General features: G+C 49.5%; 1 protein-coding gene across 1 annotated transcript in view; it reads right to left on the bottom strand.

The window, feature by feature from the left end:
• Nucleotides 1-23,130, bottom strand: part of TG (thyroglobulin) — a 235,697-nt gene that overhangs the window by 36,193 nt on the left and 176,374 nt on the right. Inside the window, exons 42-43 of the mRNA XM_043483790.1 lie at nucleotides 3,151-3,315; nucleotides 1,539-1,706 (exon numbers count right to left, since the gene is read on the bottom strand). Coding sequence (XP_043339725.1) covers nucleotides 1,539-1,706; nucleotides 3,151-3,315 — 333 coding nt within the window. The remainder of the gene's footprint in view (nucleotides 1-1,538; nucleotides 1,707-3,150; nucleotides 3,316-23,130) is intronic.

Genomic DNA, 23,130 nt, shown 5'->3' with positions numbered 1-23,130 from the left:
GTGTTGTTCAGTCACTAAGTCGTTTCCGACTGCAACCCCATGGACTGTAGCATGCTAGGCTCCATGGGGTTCTCCAGACAAGAATCCTAAAGTAGGTAGCCGTTTCCTTCTCCAGGGCATCTTCCTGGACCAGGGATCGAACCCATATAGCCTGAATTGGCAGTTGGATTCTTTACCACTGAGCCACCAGAGAAGCCCATACATACCTGTATAGGCATACACATATCATGTATGTTATAGATAATGGGTACATAGGTATGTTAGTAATATTCATAATACTAAATTCATAGTATTATGAAAATTCTTTTTCACACCAATGCACCTCCTGAGATAGCCCATGTTAATTGTTTGCTGTGTATCCTTTCATATAGAAATATATAAAATTATACACATTTACATATTTACAGATATACAGTTTTTTTTTTAATATACGAATACTACCTTAATTTTACACTCCTCTGGGTTCTGACTTTTGTTTTCCATTCAACAACATATCACAGGCACCCTCAAGGCAGGAGAGATGTACCTGGTTCATTCTTTTTACAACCTGCATTATATATATTCAATAGTTTGTGTGTATCTTCATTCAGTTAACCATTTCCCCATTCATGGAAATTTGAGTTGCTTCCAATGTTTTGCTATAACAATTAATGCTGTGATAATACCTTTATATATTAATATATCTCATCTCAAAATGGTGGTTTGTATTTCTTTTTCTTTTGCTCTAAGATAGATTCCCCCATGGGAGGTAGATTACACAAGGGAATAGAATCATCCAAAGGATGACAGATCCCGTTCGGCTGTGTTAATGATCCTTATTTGCTGTTATTAATTCCAATGAAACTGCCTTATAGTCAACAGAGTCAGACTGAGCCAACACTGAGTGTCCTCTGTGTGTGTCATGCGCTGGGCCCACCATCCCAGGCTGACAACCTAGAGGGCCATCAGGAGCAGCTGGACAGGGAGGGGGGGTGGGCCAGGGGCCAGGGTGCCCGACCCCTTCCTAGGGGTGGCCGCATCCTAGTGAGGAGTGATGGCTTCTCTGGTCTGAGCAGGAAGCATGTGCTCAGGCAGATAAACGACCCCGCGAGTCCCTCACACCTTGCTGTGTCTCCAACAAGCCACCACAAGGCTCGAGTCTGGGCTTCCCTACCAGACTCCCTTCATCCCCCTGCCTCTCCTTCTCCCAGCCTCCATGGGATAAGCATCCTTCGTGGGTACAGGGGGTAAGCACAGCCTGGAACTCTGAGGCTACAGAGCTCTCAGTCAGCCTTGCTGGTAGTTTCCCACTGTGATTCATACATTCACAGATGCAGTTTCTGGATGTGTCTGTGTCTGTGTTGTTCACAACACAGCAGGTGTCTTATTTCTGAACCCCACCCCCACTACCATCTCCTAAAGTCCTTACAGAGCTTTTGTACATGTAGCTTTTCAGTGACTGTCTTGAAAATAATAAGCAAGCAAGTCCATGACTCTTGACCAAGGTCTTGCTTAGGTCCAGAGTCACTGGGCCACACCCCGAGGCCCCTCCCACCTACCTTCACGGCCTTGGCTCTGTTGATGAGCCCGTCGTCCTGAGAACTTCCGATGAGCAGATCCATCTTGGCCCGTGGGGCCCTCTGCAGCGCTCGGGCTGGGGCCTCTCGGAGGTACTGGCCGTCGACCACTGGACCCCAGTAGTGGAAGGGACCGCTCACGGCCAGCAGCTGCATCAGGTGCAAAGGGGTGTCATGGTTTACACAGACTTCATCCTTAAAGACTGAAACTGGGACAGCCAGATGTACTGCTTCACTGGGGGCTTCCCAGGTGGCTCAGTGGTAATGAACCCTGCCTGCCAATGCAGGAGATGCAGGAGATGAGGGTTCAGTCCCTGGGTAGAGAAGATCCCCTGGAGGAGGGAATAGCAACCCACTCCAGTAGTCTTGCCTGAAAAATCCCACGGACAGAAGAGCCTGGCAGGCTATAGTCCAAAGGGTCACAGAGTCAGACATGACTGAGCTACCGAGCACAACACAGTTGCTTCACTTAATCAAGTCTCAACCATAATGAACAGCAACGCTGGCTGTTCACCCAAAGCTCTACTGGGAAATAAGAGCAATGTGGTCAGAACAGCAAGCAGGCCGGACACCAGACCACAGTGCCGGGGTCAGGATGGCGAGTCTTCCTCGGAGCAGTGACTAGTCCCTAGGGGAGCATCCCAGAACCTCCCACCGATGTGACAACAGATCCACTGGGAGAAATGGGTAAGCCTGAGCCTGTAAGAGATACTGATCGTGGTGGTGGCCAAAGGCAGGACATGATGGGGGAAATTCATCAGCTTTAGTCATGATCCGATTAGCCCATATTTGGAGGAGCTGAGGATAAGACCTGCTCCAGGTCCATGAGTCCAGGCCCGCTGCAGAAGGGATTAAAGCCTCAGCTCAGATGACAAGTTATTCTTGCTAGAGTCCCTCTGTCAATATCAGGGCCAGGCAGGGAGCCTGGGGACTGAGAGCACCGTCTTTATACGCTGGAGAAGCAGCACCCAGCTGTCAAGTCTAAGGGGCGTGGGGGCCTCACTGAACTGCAGCCCTGCCCACAGTACCCTACATGTCACTGTGACCTGACCGGGTGATGCCACGATCCCAGTAAGACCCTTTACAGATGTCACCTCATCTTCTTCTCCCACTCCCATCATTAACCCCACTCTGCATGCACACTCAGTCGTGTCTGAGTCTTTGGGACCCCATGGACTGTAGCCCACCAGGCAACTCTGTCTATCGGATTCCCCAAGCAAGAATACTGGAGTGGGTTGCCATTTTCTCCTCCAGGAGAAATCTTCCCGACCCAGGGATCGAACCCGGGTCTCCTGGGTCTCCTGCATTGGCAGGTGGATTCTTTACCACTGAGCCACCTGGGAAACCCTATTATCCCCATAGTACAGACAAAATCTGATGCAGAGACTGATCAACCTCAGGACCTGAGTTTAGTCCATGACGTACTATAGCCCAGGCACAGCTTAGGGAAGGGGTGGGGCAGTCAGGGAATATGTATTCGGCCCCAGCTGGTCACCAGCCTACTGCGTGGCCTTAGGTGGATCCTGTCTCCTTTCTGGCCTGGTTCCCATTTGTAAAAGATTCCTCCCTCCCCAACTCACACACGAGTGCCCACCTTGGTCTGGGCATCATTGAGGATGTTGGCCGGCTCCTGGCGGAGGCAGGACACCATTTCTTGGACGGACGAGCTGGGGCAGCCAACCTCCTTTGCCAAAGCAGCTGCCTGTTGCCGAGCCCTCTCCGGCCTGATGACAGCAGCTGGGGAGAGTGCAGAGCCACCCTGGAAGAGAGAGCAGACTCAGAGCCCGAAGTCTAGATCATCTCCCACTCCCTGCTCAGCCCAGAGGCCCCAGGGCCGCGTCAAGGCTCTGCATCCTTCTTCCAGGTGTGGGAGTCCCAGGACCCTTCCCTGCACACCCATAGGCATCCGCGAGGTCAGGGCTGATCAATATCACATTAACATGTTGTGTGGTCTTGAATGAGTCTCCCTGGGCCTCAGGTAGTGAAGTGAGAGCAGTAAACAGAATGATCTTCAGTCCTGACTATGAACTAAGGTTGAGTGTGTGTGTGTGTGTGTGTGTGTGTGAGACTATAGCCCACCAGGCTCCCCTGTTAATGAAATTCTCCAGGCAAGAACACTGGAGTGGGTTGCCATGCCCTTCTCCAGGGGATCTTACCAACCCAGGGATGGAAGCTGGGTCTCCTGCATTGCAGGCAGATTCTTGACCATCTGACTCACCAGGGAAGCCCGAACTAAGGTTGCATATTGAGACAAAGAGCTGATGGTGGTTGAGCAGGGACAAAAATCAGAACTGTCCTCTGAGGAGAGGACTCTGCAAAAGGTGGATATATCCCACTGATGCCTCCTGAGGATTTCTTAAATAGCAAGATTTCCTGGCTCGGTTAAGATAGAGTCAGACTTTAAAATAGATGCCCACCTAGAAGGTGATGGAAACACAGTCATCGTGCAAGTAAATTGTATCGGCAGTCATTGTAAGTCTCCGTAAAACCTTTAGGTCTCTGGGAGCATTTTCTCTCTAAGAAGGCAGGTGGTGGTTGCTAGGTCCTGGGCAGTGGGTCTCTGAGCCTGGACGGTTGGTGGGATTGGATCTTCTGCCCAGGGTAGAAGAGTTGAGTTGAGCAGGGTAGGATCCTGGGGCTTGTCCTCTGTGGGTCAACCCCTCCCTCCAGCTCAGACACAGGCCGAGGCCCACCACGGAATCCGAGACAGCCTGGGCAGGACTGCCGGCATCACTACCATTACTGACAATGCCACCTCTAACAACAGTAACAGAACGGCCATTGACTGGGGACTTCGATTAACTCGAGTTAATCTTGTTTTATCTCATTGTGTCCTCACAATAGCTGTGTACTTTAGCAGCTGTTACTGTTTCCATTTGATAAACACGGAAATAAAGAAATAGGGAAATGAGCAGCTTAGCCAAGCATAAAAATCTTATCAGAGGTGGAAACAGCCTGTGGCTTCAGACAGTCAGGCTTCAGAATGTACTAGGCTCAGGAACCCAGGAAGAAAGTGGAAGGTTCTAGATTGATTCCTGGGTTGGGAAGATCCTCTGGAGAAGGGAATGGCTACCCACTCCAGTATTCTTGCCTGGAGAATTCTATGAACAGAGGAGCCTGGCAGGCTTCAGTCCAGGGGGTCATAGAGAGTCGGACATGACTGAGCACGCACCCACACAATTTACTTAAGCCTCACAATCATCCCACTAGGCAGGGGGAATTATCACCCGATTTTATAGATGAGGGGGTTTAAGGCACAGAGGGGCTCTGGGGGTCTCCAGTCAAAGACTTGCTCTGAGCTTTAGCATCTGTTAACCGGGGCAAGTCCTAACTCCAGGCTTAAGCAGTAGTAAAAGTAAAACACCAGCCAACCCGGGGCCTGGAGGTCAGCAGTGGTGGCAGTGAGTAGGGGCACCAGCCCTCACCATCGTGAGGAATAGAGTCCCTGTGCCCTCAGGTGTGTTTCCAACCATGAAGACCACCGTAAGTGCTCGTCCTTAGGGGAAAACACACACACACGCACATACACACTCAAGATATTCAAGGCCAAAGCCCCACGTTCTAAATCAGCACCAAGCCGACAGACTGCCGGGGGCCAAGGTGGGCTGGCTTGACCCACAGGTAGGCTGAGAGGAGATGTGGGCTTCAGGAGGGGGCCCCCTACTGTGATCTACATTTTCTACAGATATAAAAAGCCAGCGTCCCTGATATGGTGAGGAAGTGGTTAACAGCGTGGGTTACACTGATATTGCAAGATGCCTCAGAGAACGTTTTTCTCTGCAAGGACTTTGTTTTAATCGATCTTTCTGAAGGAAACCATGTTCTTCATGGAAAATCGGTGGTTAAACAGGCCAACGGCCGGCTCAGCCCTCACTTTTTGAAGCACTTGGTGGAAGACAAAGAACTGGGGGTGGGAGGAGGGGGTGGTACGCAGAGTTGCGCAGAGAGAGGGGGCTTCGGGGGCAGAAGAACCAGGTTCAAACCCCAACCCTGCCGCTCACTGATGAAGTGACCTTGGGCCAGTGAGAGACCCCCAGGGCCTCGGTTTCCTCATCTGTAAATGCGGATGATGAAGCGACCTCACAGGTCACTGTGAGGATGCCCAGAGGAGGGGGCGGCGTCCTCCCCACAGAAGACAGAGAGGTCTCCATTGCTGTGGGCACGACGAGGCTCCACAGACCCGGGGCCAGCAGCGGGGTCTCTCCAGCCCACCCTGTCACACCAGCCAGCCACCCACAGCTCTGGGCCCGGACTTTATCTAAATCTGACCTAGCTATCGAGTGGCAATGAGTTTCCGCTTGTTTTGTTTTGTTTTTTTTAACTTTAAAAATAGCACAGGGCAAAAACCACAAGTGCTGACCACTGCTTCTTCCTTCTGGAGCCTCCAAACGTGGGACAGTATCTTGACCTCAGTCAGCCACAACGGTCGCTTCAGAGTCAAGACATGCCCTTGGATGAGCGTGCGCACAGACCACACGGTCAGAGAGGCACTCACAGTACAGGTCACACACACACACACAAGGACACACACACACATTTACTGACACACAGAGACACAAATAGAAAGACACACGCAGACACACTCGGAAACACACAGACACTCAGCCACACACACAGACACAACAGACTCTCGACTCGGACACCTCAGTGAACCCCTCACAGGCCTTCCCCGGAAAGCAACAAGGAGTGATAGCTTCTGTAACAAACGTGCCGTCCCAGGAGGGCCTGGGGGCCCTTCCTCTCTTTGAGGGGTGAGGAGGGGGGCTCTGGGTGGCAGGTGAGCCCTCCAGGAGATGCAGGCTCCTCTCACCGCCTCCCTCACCCCTCTTTGCCCACCCCCCACTGTGCATTTCTCACCCGTGAGGTCGGGGGCGGGGGTGGTGATGATCACTCATGGAGAGAGAGGGGGTGGGTGGGAAGCTGGGTGCCCGCCGGGGGCACAGTGTGGAATCAAGGAGCTAATTCATGCTGGCCCTTGTGAAGGTGCCCTGCAGGGAGAGGTAACAAGGATGGTGGCAATTCTCATTTAAACAGCACTCACTATGTGTCACTCGCTCCAGCATGCTGTGCTCATAAAGGTTGATTTACCCTCAAAGGGCAATCCTGCAAGGTGTGGGGGGTACTGGGTCATCTGAGCCCTACAGGTGATGAAACTCAGGGTGGAGATCAAGCCACTTGCCCTGCGTGTCACGGCTGGCAAGGGACAGCACCGGGATTCCAACCTAGATGGCTAGCTCCTTAGCAAACTGCTCTATCCTTGTGCATCCTCAGTCTCGTGGCCCTGGTAGCCGGTCCCTTTCCGTCCCTGTGTGAATGTGAGGTCAAAGCAAAGTGGAAAGGCATGGCTCCGGGGTTTGGGCCCACCAGGGTTTTGACCCCAGCTCTGCCTGCGGCCATCTTGCCAATTCTCTTTGTCATGCTGGGCTTCCAGCTCCTGATCTGAAAAGTGGGGCTATTTTCATGAACATTCACAGAGCTGGTATGTGGATTAAATAAAATAATGGAAGCCAATTACCTAACATGGAATTATCATTCAGTAAAGTGAGTTGTAATGATCATGACAGATACTGTTATCCACGTGTTTAACTCCTACAATTTGACTTATTCTCAAGTCACTTAAGCCTGTGGTTACATACCAAGTGACAGGTAGCAAGTCCCTTGTGATCTCTGTCCTGGGGTTCTGCTCAGGCTCACTTCCTGCTTGTTGAAAACATGGGCTGTATCCCGCAGGATACACATATTAGTGGCCTTAACATGAGGCTCTCCATCATCAGGGTTAAGAGAACAAGCAGAAATTCATGTGCTTTCAAAGCTCAGAGTAGGAAGAGATTTCTGGGCATGAGAGTGGTCCAGAGGAAGCTGCCCAGACGTAGGACTTGAATGGGCTTTGATGGGAGGAAGTGATTAGAGAAAAAGAAAGAGAGCAGGTGGCCACTCTTGGGGGAGTGGGAAGGGATGGCAGGTGAATCCAGGGGTCTGAGTGATCAGCCCAGGGAGCTAAGTGGGTTGGGAGCTGGTTTCAGGAATCCCAGAATCCCCAGATTAGGACTTCAGTCAGTTCAGTCACTCAGTCATATCTGACTCTGCAACCCCATGGACGGCAACACACCAGGCTTCCCTGTCTACTACCAACTCCCGGAGCTTGCTCAAACTCATGTCCATTGAGTCAGTGATGCCATCCAATCATCTCATCCTCTGTCATCCCCTTCTTCTCCTGCCTCAGTCTTTCCCAGCATCAGGGTCTTTTCCAGTGAGTCAGTTCTTCCCATCAGGTGACCCAAGTATTGGAGTTTCAGCTTCAGCATCAGTCCTTCCAATGAAATCCAGGACTGATCTCCGTTAGGATGGACTGGTTGGATCTCCTTGCAGTCCAAGGGACTCTCAAGAGTCTTCTCCAACACCGAAGTTCAAAAACATCAATTCTTCGACTCTCAGCCTTCTTTATGGTCCAACTCTCACATCCACACACGACTACTTGAAAAGCCATAGCTTTGGCTAGGCAGACCTTTGTTGGCAAAGTAATGTCTCTGCTTTTTAATATGTTGTCTCGATTGGTCATAGCTTTAAAATTAGGACTTAGAACTCAGGAAAATAGGTACTGAATGAGTTAGCCAGCAACTATGTAAGTGAATGGATGGATGAATCGATGGATGGATTAGTTATTTCTCCTGAGTAAGAGAGGCATGTGCACAGGGAGGAAGTGAGGAACAAATGTGGGGGAGCTGTTAATTCAGCCTAAGCAAGATAAGCAATTAGAAAGCAGTAAACCCCGGGAAACAGGCAGGTATCCCACAGGCAACAAGGAGCTAGTAAAGGCTTCTGAACAGGGTGTGACAGAAGGTATTTTAGGAATATTCTTGGGTCATTTATTTTTGCATCTCAGTGCTGAAAATGGTGCATAGCACTCAGTAGCCACTCAGCAAATGAGCATCGAAGCTTCTGGAAGATGAAAAATTCTGATGGCAGAGGTGGGGACAGGTATGCCCTTGCCACCAGAACCTAGCACAAAGCTTGGTACACCGCAGGCCTTTGCTAAAGATTGGTGGGCAGAATGGAACTCAAGTGAATTGCTGGATGGTTGACTGACTGCCGCGTGGGATGAACAGGAGAGGTCCTGTCTGAAGCAGGGATTCCAACAGAGGCTTGTGTGGGTGGAGGAGAGAGGGGTGAGGCGTGAACCAGAACATCATTGCCACTGCTCTGCATCGGACCCTCTCCTGGGAACGCACCCAAACCTGGAAACTCGCCACTAGAACATCAGAGACTAGCTGGGTTTATTGTTACTGTTTGGCCTGTAAGTCATGTCCAGCTCTTTTGTGATGCCCACCAGGTCTTCTGTTCATGGGATTTCCCAGGCAAGAATACTGAAATGGGTTGCCATTTTCTTCCCAACCAGGGGATCAAACTCTTATCTCCTGCATTGCAGGCAGATTCTTTTTACCACTGAGCCACCTGTGAAGCCCCCTAGCTGGACTGGGGGACATCACTGAGGCAGACAACTTGGAAAGAATTCTGCAAGCTAAAGCAAGAGACAGACTTTAAAAAAAGAAAAAAAAAAAAAAAACTTCAGTACATGCAAGTTAGTATTAATATTGCTTTTAATCTTTTCTACACTGAAATCATCTTCTTTTCTTGATCCCTAAAAGCATGAGTTTCACTCTGATTTGTAACACTTTGATTTTGGCAAAATTTCAGTCAAAGGGATGATAATTAACACAACTTTCATCCTGAGACCCTAGTCTTCGGGGCATCAGAGCACACTTCCCCCTTCCTCTGCTTCTTCGGAATCAGCAGTTCTTGGTTTTAGTTGGTGGGAACCCAGGGAATTTGGATGAAGGGAAAAAGGGGTATCTTAACCCTTGTTGGAGAACTAAATGGCAGCCCACTCCAGAACTCTTTTCTAGAGAATTTCATGGACAGAGGAGCCTGGCAGACTACAACGATGGGGTCACAAAGAGTTGGACATGACTTAGCGACTCACACACATAGCCCTTATTAGTGTCCTTTGAATATTAGACAAAGTGATGCCCTGAAGCATCTTAACACCAACTGCAGGGATGAATTATAGCCTAGGAGAGCTCGTGAAAGACAAAGCTCTGTGAGTGCTGCTTCTCTTGTGGAGAAATGTGTGTGCACAAAATACATCACCTCTCCAAGCCTCAGTGACCTCCACTATAAAGTGCTGGCCTCACAGTCTTGCTGCCAGAGGTACCAAGTATGCTGCGTGGGGAACTCAGCAGGGGGCCGGTGCAGGGCAAGCCAACGCCCCACTGGTTTCCTCTCCTGCTATTCCTCTTAGTACTATGGGACATGCCATAGTAGGACACGCCAGCCTTTCACTGACTAATTCTGAATTGCCGTGCCCTTTAAAACTTTGAAAACAACTTCCAGTATGGAAAAAGTGGGGTAGAAATTTGTGAATCAGGGCCGATGGCAAGAATCAGAACCTGCAGGAAAAACAAGCAGCCCAGTTCCTCTGAGGAGCAAGGAACTAAGAGGAGGCTTCCCAGCCTGTCTGCTTCCTCCCTGCCATAGGACCCCTGCTGGGCCCTCCTCACCCTCTCTTCCCCTTCCATCTCTCCACCTTTAACGTACACTTTTAAAGGGAGGTGGAAGAGAAGGAACATTTTATAAAGTAACTTCTTAGAGGCAGGTCATTCCTGCACATTTTCTCACGTGATCCTAGCAACAGTCCTATATGGATTACCATCCCCACTTTACAGATGGAGAGATTGAGGCCCAGACGGGCAAGTACTTTGTTCAAGGTCTTGGGACTGAAAGCAGCAGAGCCAGGGTTATAAAGTTTGTACTCTCTCCCCTACACCGTCCTACCTACAGGCAGAGACAACAAGAGCTCAGCTCATCACACTCTTGCTTTCCACTACACTCAGGAGTGGCTGATGGGTGGTGATTTATAAACAAGACGTTTGCAAGGTGGTCAGAACAGAGAGAGGAAAGGCAGGGAGGGCCTGGCTTCACCCGCAGCAGGAGTGCCGAATGGGAAACAGTCTCACAGGCTGGCTTGTAAAGGTCCCTCCCTTGTTGTGACCTCATTATGTCTGCGGCATGGAAAAGCCACCCTGAAACCAACCAGAACCCACCCTGGGTCACTGTGATGTGCATTTACAAGTGTCCCACATTCCGTTTTATATACAGTGTTCGCTCAGACCATCTCAACACTCCAACCCACCTGATGAAGTAGGAAGAACCAGTATTATTTTAAAAGGAAATACATTACTTATTTAATCACTCCTTTTGTACATTCCCTATCTCATTCCAAAAAGAAATTGGGATATTCTCAGGAAAGAATGTCAGCAAAGTTTAGTAAACTGTTTGTACAGATGAAAGAGGTTAAGAAGCCAGATTTTCTGGCCCCAAGATGCTGTGGTTTTCCCATGCTGCCTTGCTGCCTTGATGGAGGGCAGGGGTCCTGTATAGTCCACAGACATCCTGACTCCCTCATCTCCCCATCGCCTATCACTCCACCAGCTTCCTTGGGTAGTCCAACTTTATCAGTTCCCTGAGTCCCCTATTAATTCAAGATGAGGGACTGATGAGTGATTTTTTGGACTTTTTATAGTTTTCAAAATATTCTAACTTTTCTCCAAAGAATTTTTATAACATTTAAGTAGACCAAATCTTAATTACATTTAAAAGAGTAATTCCATACTAAAATATAACCTGACTCTTGTTGAGAGGAAAGCAGGCATACCCACTGATCTGCGGACAGGTGGCAAGGTCAAGACCACGTAAGAACACCTGGCGGGGGGGATAAGAGGTGGGGCAGAAGGAAGACCACTGTGGGCAGAGAGAAGCGATCCTGACCAGTGGGTGTGGTCCCCAGAACAAGCCTCTGTCATCACATCCCAGGTTCGCCAAAATGGCAATCCTCTTCACACCTAGAAAAAGGTCAGTGTGTATTGTCCCACAGCCTCCAGCGTCACCTCGGTTTTGTTGTTTAGTCGCTCAGCCGTGTCTGACTCCTTGAGACCCCATGGACTATAGCTCAAAGTGCTCCTCTGTGCATGGGATCTCCTAGGCAAGAATACTGAAATGGTTTTACCATTTCCTCCTCCAGAGGATCATTCCAACCCAGGGATCAAACCCACGTCTCCTGCACCGCAGGTGGATTTTTTGACCACTGAACCAGCAGGGAAACCCAATTTGTCACCTTTGTTTAGTTAAAGGTAAAAGAGCAACTTTTGTAATTTTAAAGCAAAAATAGCACAGAAATCTATGGTAGAAAAGAAAGATGAGCAAAACAATGGAAACTTAAATACAATTTTCTGAGTCAAGGAGCAATGACTGTGAGATATTGTTAGCCTCTCAGCATGTCTCTTCTGTGTGTGTGTGTGTCTATTTGTATATTTATATGTAGGGAATAAATTAGATCATACTGATTTTGAACTTGTCTTTTTCACCTCTCTGTCCATTGTGCATATCCTTCTGTGCTGGTAACTAGCCATTTATGAGACTTTCTAATGTCAACAGCGCACATAGGGTATTCAGGCTGTTAGGGAGAGAGTCACGGACAAGTTAGAAGGGCCTGCAGGGCTCACTTGAATGCAAAGCACAGCTCTGATTATTGGTACTTTTTGATCTGGACTCTTCCTTCATCTGTAAGAAGGAGTATAATGATGCCGATAGCTTCTCTAGAAAACCTCAGACAGGATAACTGACTTGCCCCAAATCCTCTACTGTTACCAAGTTGGATTCAGGAAGCTTTTCTTCCAAGCCATCTCATCACCTGGCCCTGCTATGCCGAAGGGAGCAGGGGACCAGGCTACCGTCTGCTCTCAGCCTCCCTTCTCCTGACATCTCTGGCAAACACTCTTTCCCACATGGCTCGGTTACAAATCGCCTCTGCTACCTGTGGTTGTGCTGTGTGGAGGCCCCGCCCAGGCATCCTCTAGGGGCAGCCTTCCAGGGCCGGGGTGCCTCCCAGGCACTTGTCAGCCTTGGCTTTGCCCCTTTAGAACCACGCTCACTCTCCTGTCCTGCTTGTCCTCCATGCTCTTGGAAACTTGACAAAACACCTTTTTTTTTCCTCTCGTCTGTCATGAGCATTACATCCAACGGCCTCTGTCCCCTTCTGCCTGTCAGAAACCATTTAAACGCTTGGCACTCAAAACGTACTGCTGTCCCAGGCAAAGCTATCGCCCTTTAAAAGGTTCACCCTGACGGATGGCCAAGGCAACGGCCGCCTTCTGATTTCGAAGGGTGGGAAAGGCAGGCTCCTGAAGCTGCCCCTCTGTTCTCAACGAGCAGCTCACACACGCAGTGGGGAAGTGTCGCCTTTGAAAAATAATTTCCAAACCACAACTTATAAAAGTGCCTAGGTGCCCGGATGTTTCCGTCCAGCCATTGCTCCCGTGGCTTCATTTCAAGGACCGGCTGATTTAGAACGAATGCCTAGGACAGCTGGGACTGTATGGAGGAGAGGGCAAGTCTTAGACTCAGGGGAGGCCGGCCTGGGCTTTCCCACATTCTTATGCTTTGGCTTTGAGCAGATCAGTCACTTCTTCAAGCCTCAGTTCCCTCAGCCTTACGGCCTTGCTGCCAGAGCTGTAGGAAGCATGGAGGGTGAGAACTCAGCACGGGGCTGCACGCAGAGCAAACGCCTCTCTGGCGCCCACTCCTTCAATTCCTCTTAGTTCTCCCAGTGGGACACGCCAGCCCTTCGCTGACTAATTCTACGTTGTCATGCTTTTAAAAAACTTGTAAAGCAAAACCAGCGTAGAGAAGTGGCAGCAACACAGACTAAGCAAAAAGAAAGCCTTTTTTTGACAGTTCAAGCCTCTGCTCTTAGTGGCCACGTCTTGTCGGGCAAATCAGTTAACTTCACCCTATCCATTTTGTGAAGGTGGGATTTTATTTCACTTTTTAACTCTTTTCCCATATGCCGCACAGCGGGTTCTTGTTGGTTATCCGTTCTAAACATAGCAGTGTGTACATGTCCATCCTGAAGAAAGAAAGAAAGTGAAGTCACTCAGTCATGTCCGACTCTTTGCAACCCCATGGACTATAGCCTACCAGGCTCCTCCATCCATAGGATTTTCCAGGCAAGAGTACTGGAGTGGGTTGCTATTTCCTTCTCTAGGGGATCTTCCCAACCCAGGGATTGAACTCAGGTCTCCCGCATTGCAGGCTGATGCTTTACCGTCTAAGCCACCAGGGAAGTCACACATGTCCATCCTAAACTGCGTAGCTATTCCTTCCTCCCAGTCCTTCCCCTGGCACCCGTAAGTTCTCTAAGCCTGTGAGTCTCTTTCTGTTTTGTAAGTTCATTTGTATCATTTCTTTTTAGATTCCACGTATAAAGGATGTCATATGATATTTCTCCATCTCTGACTTACTTCACTCAGTATGACAATCTCTAGGCCCATCCATGTTGCTACAAATGGCGTTATTTCATTCTTTTTAATGGCTGAGTAATAGTCCATTGTGTCGCCTTTATGTCTCCCTCTGTCGATGGACATTTAGGCTGCTTCCCTGTCTCGGCTACTATAAACAGTACTGTAGTGAACACGGGTGCAGGTATCCTTGCACATCATGCCTTTCTCTGAATATATGCCCAGGACTGGGACTGCAGGGTCATATGGTAGCTCTATTTTTAGCTCTATTTTGGAGGAACTTCCTTACTGTTCTCCACAGCAGCTGTACCAATTTACATAGTGGGGGGTTTTATTCATCCCTCTGTTTGGTTGTATGGATCAGTATACAAAAATAACTGTAGCTGGTGGCAGATCTAGGGGTGGGGGGTTAGCTAGCACTTGCCCAGGGCTATATTCCCATGTCTAATATCAAGTGGAAAGACAGAAGAGTGAGGGACATGGTGGGAATTTCTGGCCCAGAGGAAGCTGGCCTGAAACTGCAGCCTGGCTGCTCTGCCCCACAGGAGAGACTGAGCGCTTGTTTTCTCTCTAAGTGTGACTCTGCAGTCAGCCATGGCTGACTATTTGAACTATGCCTCCATGTATGAGCATCTAGATAGCAGGGGGCTTCCCAAGTGGCTCAGTGGTAAAGAACCCACCTGTCAAAGCAGGAGATGTGGGTTCGATCCCTGGGTCAGGAAGATCCCCTGGAGAAGGAAATGGCAACCCACTCCAGTATTCTTGCCTGGGAAATCCCATGGGCAGAGGAGCCTGGCGGGCCACAGTCCATAGGGTTGCAAAAGAGCTGGACACAACTTAGCGACTTAACAACAAGAAGACGGTAGGGCCCAGCCCAGATGTCTAGGAGTGAGAAAACCTTGTCTGGCTACTGGTTTCCTTCCTGTCACCTGCAATCACCTCCCTCTGTCCATCTCCTCCTCCTTTCCTTCCTGGACGGGGTGGCACTGACCAGCTCCTGGGGAGAAAGGGCTCCCTGGGCTGCCCTGGAGAAGCGCAGTATGTGTGTAAGTTCTGAGACTCTGTTGGGTGTGGATGGTCTTGTGTGTGCAGAAGGGGAGCTGGCTGGGGGACAGGGTGGCCTCTCAGGGGCCGGTGTCAGCAGGAAGGGTGACCGGGGCCGCACGGACTGGGGATGCCTCTGTCAGAGGGAGCAGAGCAGAGAGGAGGGCCGTGGCCCGGCTCTGGTCAGACATCCCTGGAGGGGGCACCTCGGGAGGAGGCTGGACCGGGAGACAGGGGTCCCCGGCACAAAGGTCCAGGTGAGGGGCCGCCCTGGGGAGGTCAGTCACGGGGGCCGGCGTCAGGTTCTGGGCTGGAGGCCCTGTGCTGGCCACAGCAGTGGGGAGGCGGGAGGGCCCCCACCGGAAGAGGAAGGTCTAGGGCTCCCACCTCACGTCCAGACCCCAGAGGCGGCATGGAGCGCCTGAGGGGAAACCGTCTGCGCATCCAGCTGGACTGAAACCCGCGACCCTGTCCTGTCCTGGTGGCTGTCCTTCAGACTTGAGCCTCACACCCACACCCTCCCACACTTGGCCCTGTGTGTTCAAAGTGGCCCTGCATTTTCCAGGGCCCACTTCCTTATCCTGTATTAGCTCCAGCTAACGGGTGTGTGGTCTGAGCTTAGCCCTCTCCCTGTGACAAGGGTAGCCCTCGCAGGCCCTGGGCCCATCACTCTGCCTGACCCTCTCCCCAGACTCCCCCTTGTGAACAAGCCCAGGGGACTCTTGCTAAGGTGTGATGCATCGGTATGAACTAAATAGGTCTGCTTCTGAACCTCTGCCCCAGCTGAGCACCTGGAGTCCATGTCACGTCATTTGCAACAACACTATCCCCTTCAAATTCATCAGGCAAAAACAAATATACATTTTCATACAGTGTAGAAAAAGAATGGACAGAGCTTGGGCTTTGGGGTTGGAGAAATCTTACTGAATCTTGAACTGACAACTTGGTAAGTGGTTCTACTACCGGAGTTTCAGTTTCTCCACCTGTAAAATGGGTACATAATAGTGTCTCAAGGTACAGCATCAAAAGCACGGACCGTGAGTTCATTATTAGTGCACATGCAAGGTCAGTATCTCCTCTTCCTACCAGCTGTGTGTACTTAGGAAAGCTATTTAAATCCCCCGTGCCTGTTTCCTCAAGTGTAAAATGAGGGTAAGAAGAATATTTCAGTAGATTGTTGTGATGAATTGATGAGGTAAAAGGTAATATGCTTACATGGGTTAGGTTTCCCATGAATGGTAGCCAATATTAAACTCAGAATTGACACTTCAAAGAGCTCTAGCAAGAATGAAATGAAATAACAGGTTTGAAAAATACTTCAGAACCTGTACAGCACTGTCAGAGATTTGGTTATTATGATTTATAATATTATTGCTACTCAAACTCAAATTTAAAAAATAGTCAAATCTTCTCCAATCTAAAGAAAGCTTTGGGGATTGCAGTTCTGTATTGGCCAAGGATATTTTAAGCAGCTGGGCTTGTCTATCTTCTGTCCCTGCCTGGCGGCCCCGTGCTGCTGGGTGTAATTAGTCGTGGCTCTGTGGGTGATGAAGCAAAGGCTGGCTGAAAATTTCACACCCACCAGTGGCTTGGAAACGGATGATACCATTCTAAATTGCATTAAGGCCAGTTTTGAGCTTGTTCTTTAGATGACAACCACGGAATCTTGTTTTGACTGGAAAGCCTATCTCACAGAAGTATTAAGGCATCATAAAATGTGAGATAAGTTAGTAAGGGGACTTTAATAAAAGCCATCATCATGCTATGAGAGATGGTAACCTCATTTTGTGCTGCTAAAGCATATTTTGAGGTGTTTGGACAAGTTTAATTGTGATTATTGTTTATGAGATGAAAATACAGGGGTGAAGCAATGAAGAGGCCTGACTCTGCTCATGTTCGAGAGCTAATCAGAGAGGCCTTATCTCTAATGTTCATCCAGCTCTTCCTATCAACTCTGGGACACAGCCAGCTCTGCTGCCAGAAGCTAGTTCTTCACCAGAATAACTCCATGGGCATCTTTGAGTACTTCCTATATGCACGATGCTGCACGGAATTTGAAGATGATTAAGGCCTGGAGTAGGAAATGGCAAACCCACTCCAGGATTCTTGCCTGGAGAATGTCGTGGACAGAGAAGCCTGCCGGGCTGAAGTCCATGGAATCACAAAGAATCGGACATGACTTAACAGGCACCCTTGAGGGCCTGAAGAAAGGGTGTAGTCTACAGGGAGGGGAATTTCTCTGTCTTTCTGGGTTTTTTGTTTTAAACTCTCACTCCCCCCGTCCCACCCTCCAGTTTTCCCTCCGCCCTGCCCTTTCTTCCTCCTAGCAAATATCTGACAGTTACTCTGGCCCTGCAAGGTGCTAATGCTAGGTGTCAATCACTGACAAAACATGTAGCCTCCGGCCTTCACGGATCTTAACAGTTTTCAGAAGATAGACCAACACAGAGGTGGGAAAGGGGAGGTATTAGAGAAACTCTTGAAGAGCTTCCCTTCAAAAGGGCCTGATACGGCCTGATGCCACCATGTACCAAATCCTATTTCTCTTGGTAAGACTGCCTCTTGCCTTCGTCCTAAGTGAAATTCACAAGGATCTCTGTGTCCTTCCTGGTTCAACTATACATTTGAACCAGAAAAGATAACCTGAGATGTCTCAAAACTCCTTGTTAAGAATCCTCTTTGTTTAGAAATGATCCTTGTCTCCCTGTTTATGTTTCTATTAGAGTTCTGGTCTCCCAAACAGGGTGTATAAGACAATCCATTGGTGCACAGGAAGAAATTTCCAAGATATTTACCTATAAATATCATTTAGGTAGTCTTATTCTTTTAAAACATGTATATATTTATAATGTATGTTTTAGTACAGTCATCTGTGAATATAATTAATGACTGTGTATATAAAAGATGACTAAATGTGCACATACAGGGAATGCTTACTCAAACTCACTCAAAACTTTGTTCTACTGTCATGATCAACCAGCTTGGAGACGAGAACACTTGCACTCGGGAACAGGAAGAGGCCCTTTCCTCAGTGAACTGAAGGAAACAGAGTTGAACGAGGATGCCCCCATGCGCTGTAGTGTTTGCCCCGCCGGTGGGAATAAAAGCGACCAGCAAATTTCTTGCCTCTAGGACAGTCACGGGGCATTCTGGCAAAAGGCTCCACTGCAGACAGATGGCACCGCTTTTGCTATCCCTCCTCCCCATCAGGGCCCCACGGCGGGAGCCAGTCTGGGGAACAGGCCGTTCAGACAGCCAAGGAACCTCAGCTTAGGCCAGAGGACAAGAGCAGGCAGGGGAGAGGGCTTGACAGCCCCCCGCCCACTGCAGAGGGTAGAGGGAACATGAGTCCTTCTGCCAGGCTCTGAGTCTAGGAGGAAAGGATCAAGCCTTGGCTGGCCCGGACTGGAGACTCACTCCTGATTCTGGCAGATCCTAGAATGAGGGGAACAGCAGGAGTAAATTCAGGGGCACAGCCAACAGAGCCTGCCAGGCAGTAGAAGAAAGTGGAAGTCACTGAGATGGCAGGTCGAAGCAGTGAGGACCAGGGAGGAATCAACACAAAGGCCATGCACAGTGAGGGAAGTGGGGGTGGAGGCTGGGGCAGAGCTGGGCTGAGACTGAACTGACCCGAGGGGGTCAGCTTGTCAGCCTGTTCCAGGAGCACTGAGAGGGAAGAGGAGATCACAGGCGTGGGAGGGCCAGCACATGGCCGATACTGGACTTCCAACTCCAGACAAGACGCAACTTATCATCCCACAAAGAGAAAACACAAGAAGGGACCCATGGAATGTCCTGGCCAGCACTGCCAAATGTGTAGCCTTAGTGGACTCCACTCATGTTCAAGGTTAAGCTGAACATCACCCACGTCCATCGAGCCTGGGGGCCACTGCAACGTTTTGAACCATTTCCTTTAGTTTCCCTCATCACAACACCCCCACCGTGCTGCCAAGTCATCATGGTTCATTCCTGGTCCCTGTTCGCTGACCTTTTGGATGGCAGGACATGAGTCCCAGTCACCCTGCTGCCCCCTGAGCTTAGCCTCATGGTTGGCATGAAGCTAATAGTTACTCAATACAATACTCAATATTCATTTAAATAAACAAATACCTGTTAGATCTAGAAAAGAAAAGAGTTTGCATCTTCATGCATCTACAGGAAGTTAGTAGGGAAAGCAAAATTGCAACATTGCGAAGACTGAAATTGCGGCCCCTCTCAGACAGCTTCCCAAGCTTTGGGAACCCACTGTCCCTAAGAGGGATGCAAAGGGGACGAGTTGAGCAACCGCAGAAGAGAACAGCTTGGGTGAATCAACGCATTTGTGCAACTCCTCAGAGTGGAGAAGCCCAGTGCAAACAGAGCTTCTGCTTTTTTTTTTTTCCTTCTGAAAACACTGTCAGCTCCAAGAGGCACTCCCAGAGAAACACAAAGATTCTGAGGATACACATTCAGGTGCCATTCTAGCTGGGCAATTCAGCTCATCCACATGGACCATTTGCCCAGCTCCAGAGATGGTTCCAGACACATGAACAGCTCCCAACTCCCAGGAAACAATAGGGTCTGATATCTCCTAGATGATTTTCAAGGTTAGCTCATCATCCTCCCTGGAGGCAAAGAGTCAATATTCACAGGCCATGCACTTGTTGTTCAGAAAGCAGATCCATCACCTTCATTTACTTGTTCATGGATGTGGCTCATCTGTTTGGGGGACAGGCTCAGTGCTGGGCTCATTGTCTGCATTAGACCTGCTCCTGCTCTCCCCAGCTTATGCTCCACTTTGAAAGGAAAGAGGGGGAGGCATATTCCATGGTTCCCGTGTCCCCACCCCCACCCGCCCCCACCATACACCTTGCACTATGCTAGGTAATCTATGCACATCCTCCTATGGAGTTGATGCTGGAGAAGCGGGCTTGGTTCCTGCTTGGTTTAGGAGAACTGCAGACCCCCAGGTGGGGAGGTAACACCTGGCTCTCGATGACACTAAATGTAAAAAGCTAGCATTTACAAAGGAGAACATTTCATTTCAATATGATGACTGCACAGAAGTAGGAGGAAGTCAGTCAAGCAAATCTCAACATACAGGATCATCTTGCTAATTTGCCTGTGGACATTAGCCTGGGTCCTAATAGCTCTTAGACAGCATATTAGAGCAGAGACATCACTTTGCAGACAAAGGTCTGTCTAGTCAAAGCTATGGTTTTTCCAGGAGTCATCTACGGATGTGAGAGTTGGACCATAAAGAAGGCTGAGCACCGAATAACTGATCCTTTCGAACTGTGGTGTTGGAGAAGACTTTTGAGAGTCCCTTGGACTGCAAGGAGATCAAACCAGTCCATCCTAAAGGAAATCAACCCTGAATATTCACTGGAAGGACTGATGCTGAACCTAAAGCTCCAATATTTGGCCACCTGATGAGAAGAGCCAACTCATCGGAAAAGACCCTGATGCTGGGAAAGATTGAAGGCAGGAAGAGACGGGGAAGACAGAAGATGAGATGGTTGGATGGCATCACCAATTCAGTGGACATGAGTTTGAGTAAACTCTGGGAGATAGTGGAGGACAGGGAAGCCTGGTGTGCTGCAGTCCATGGGGTCACAAAGAGTGCGACCAAACAACAACAATATAACAGTTCATTAACTTGAAAAACTCTCTGGAAATCAGGTGCTTTTACACTGATGGATCTGGATGTCTCCATGTGCTCTTGTAGTGCGGTTGCCGGACACGTGGTCACTCAGCCAGGGCTGATCCCAGTCTTAACTTAAGGACCTTAGTGGGGGTGTGCCCTGCCAAGTGTGGGCTCCGACCTCCACACCATCCCTCAGCCTGGGCCACAGCCCGGGATTCTTTGGAGTGCAGTTGACAGCTTCAGGTACATTTTCTCAAACAGACCCCATTTCCATGCATTCACCCCAGGGGTGAAAGGAAGGTTGTGAAACAGCAAGGCCAGGGCAAGTGGGCAGCAGTTCCAGGTCACCCAGTGGAAACGGGCAGAGAGGATCCTGCCACCTGGGCTCCATGGCTCCCAGTTCTGGGCTTCTCCTTCCGCAGCAGCCTCTCCTGGGCACCGACCACTCCCTTTGACGGAGACCCATCTATGGTCCCTGCCTGCCTGCTGTCAGCCTCCACCATGAAGCCACCAGGAGCTCCCTTAAGCCCATGGCGCTTTTCCTCCCCAACCCCCAAAGTCTGCATGAGCCTCTAACCATCTAGCTTGTTCCCCGGCTGGTCCTTTTCCTCCCGGAGCCTCAGCCCATGGCACAGAGAACCCCTCCCTCTCCCACCTCCACACTGGCTATTTTCCTTTCCTTACAGAGTCACCAGAACTGATAGCTGTGTAGTAGGGCAGGGCTTTCATGCACGGCTGAACTCCAATGCCTAGAAAACATCATTGAATAAATAACTGAATGAGGGAATGACTTCAGAGTCTAACTCATAAGAGATGCTCAATAAATATTTTTTGACAAGTTGCCTAAAGCTTCATACCTCTTAACTATCAATCTAAACCTCTGTTACTCCTCTGGGCGAGTTCGGGGGAAAAGTCCACTTCTGCTTCTCCCTGCCTGCCCACTCCTCCCCCTCGAGGCCAAGCACCCAGTCAATCTTTGCAACATTTCCTCTGCCCCTTCCCAGGGTGCCCTGCGCAGCACAAGGACTCTCACCAGCCGTCTAAGGAAGCATCTCTCTAGTGCAGAGCCCCTGCTAAATTTAGAAGCAGCCCTGGTGTTTTGAACTCATCTTCGATCACAGCAGTGAGAGAGGTTTCTAAATGACTGTCCCTGCTGGCCGTGTCGTTCCCACCAGCTTGGGGCCGTGCCATCAGCCCCAGACACTGACCTGACTCTGCTCGGGGACCAGTTGGGTGATGCTGGGCAGATCATTAGATGCTCTGTCTTCTCTGTGAAGTGGGAGGTGAACCAAGGCTCTCAGAGGGCCATGCAGCAGGTCACCCGGCATTCTGAGCTCACCCAGGCAACTCCATGACACGCTGTCTGGAGCCGGCGTTCCAGCAGCTTCCATCTCTACCACCAACAAGCCCTTGGGCTCCACGTGCTGGGCTTTCCTGATTGAGACCAGCATGCTATGAGTCGTGTCCGACTCTTTGCGACCCCTTGGACTGTAGCCCGACAGGCTCCTCTGTCCATGGGATTTTCCAGGCAGAACACTGGAGTGGGTTGCCATTTCCTTCTCCAGGGGATCTTCCCAACCCAGGGGTCGAATCAGCATCTCTTACATCTCCTGCATTGGCAGGCGGATTCTCTACCACTGCACCACCTGGGAAGCATGCTATGAACAGGGAGATGTATACAATTACTTAAAAAAATTTAGACCCATCACGAAGTTGAAATAGTACAGTGCACATATTCCCTTCACCTAAACTGACCAAGCATGAACATTTTGCCACATTTGCTTTCTGTCTTTCTTATTCTCTTTCTGTTTGTGTGTGTGTTTTCTTTTTTTTTTTTTTTAATTGAACCATTTGAACGTTAAAGACAACATGCCTCTTGACCTCTAAATACATTAGCACGGAGTTCCTAAAAATTAGCATTCTTCACATAACTCTATGTCATTATCTTACCCAAGAAAATTAGCACTGACACAAATGGTCTAATATGCAGTCTGTATTTGAATACCCCCACCTCCATCCCAGGAATGTTCTTTCTAGTCCTTCACCCTTGATCCAGGAGCCAGTCAGGCATCATACATTCAGTTACCATGTTTTCTTAGTCAACTTTCATCAGGAACCTCGGAAAGCCGACTATTTTTCATAACCTTTCTAGTTTTATAACCTTTCATAACCTTTGTAGTTTCTTCTGGTTGTAGCACCAGCCAGCCAAGGGGTGGTGTGCCTCCCCGGGGAAGCCTGGTGGGCTGCTTCTTTCTGTAAAGGGTCTTTGAGGCCCATTATTTCAATTCTCTGCCAATTAAAAACTTGTCTACAGCGGAGCCAAGACCAGAAGCTTTGCTTGGGGCCCACTGGGCAGTGACATCAAGAACCTAAGAAGAGAGAAGCAGCTGAGGCTTCTGAGCCTTGGCCCCCTTGGACTCAGTGAGCTTTAGGCCATGAGAGCATTCTCTCAACCTCCTCTGCCTTTTAATTAGAGACAAAATATCCCCGTGTCTGAAAGAGGAGCGTGGCCCAGACACTTGGAATCAAGCTGCCCATATTCCCAAGTGCT

The sequence above is a fragment of the Cervus canadensis genome, chromosome 12 (assembly GCF_019320065.1).
Source record: "Cervus canadensis isolate Bull #8, Minnesota chromosome 12, ASM1932006v1, whole genome shotgun sequence".
NCBI lineage: Eukaryota > Metazoa > Chordata > Mammalia > Artiodactyla > Cervidae > Cervus > Cervus canadensis.
The sequence above is the reverse complement of the archived record's forward strand: the minus strand, read 5'-3'. Positions and strand labels throughout refer to the sequence as shown.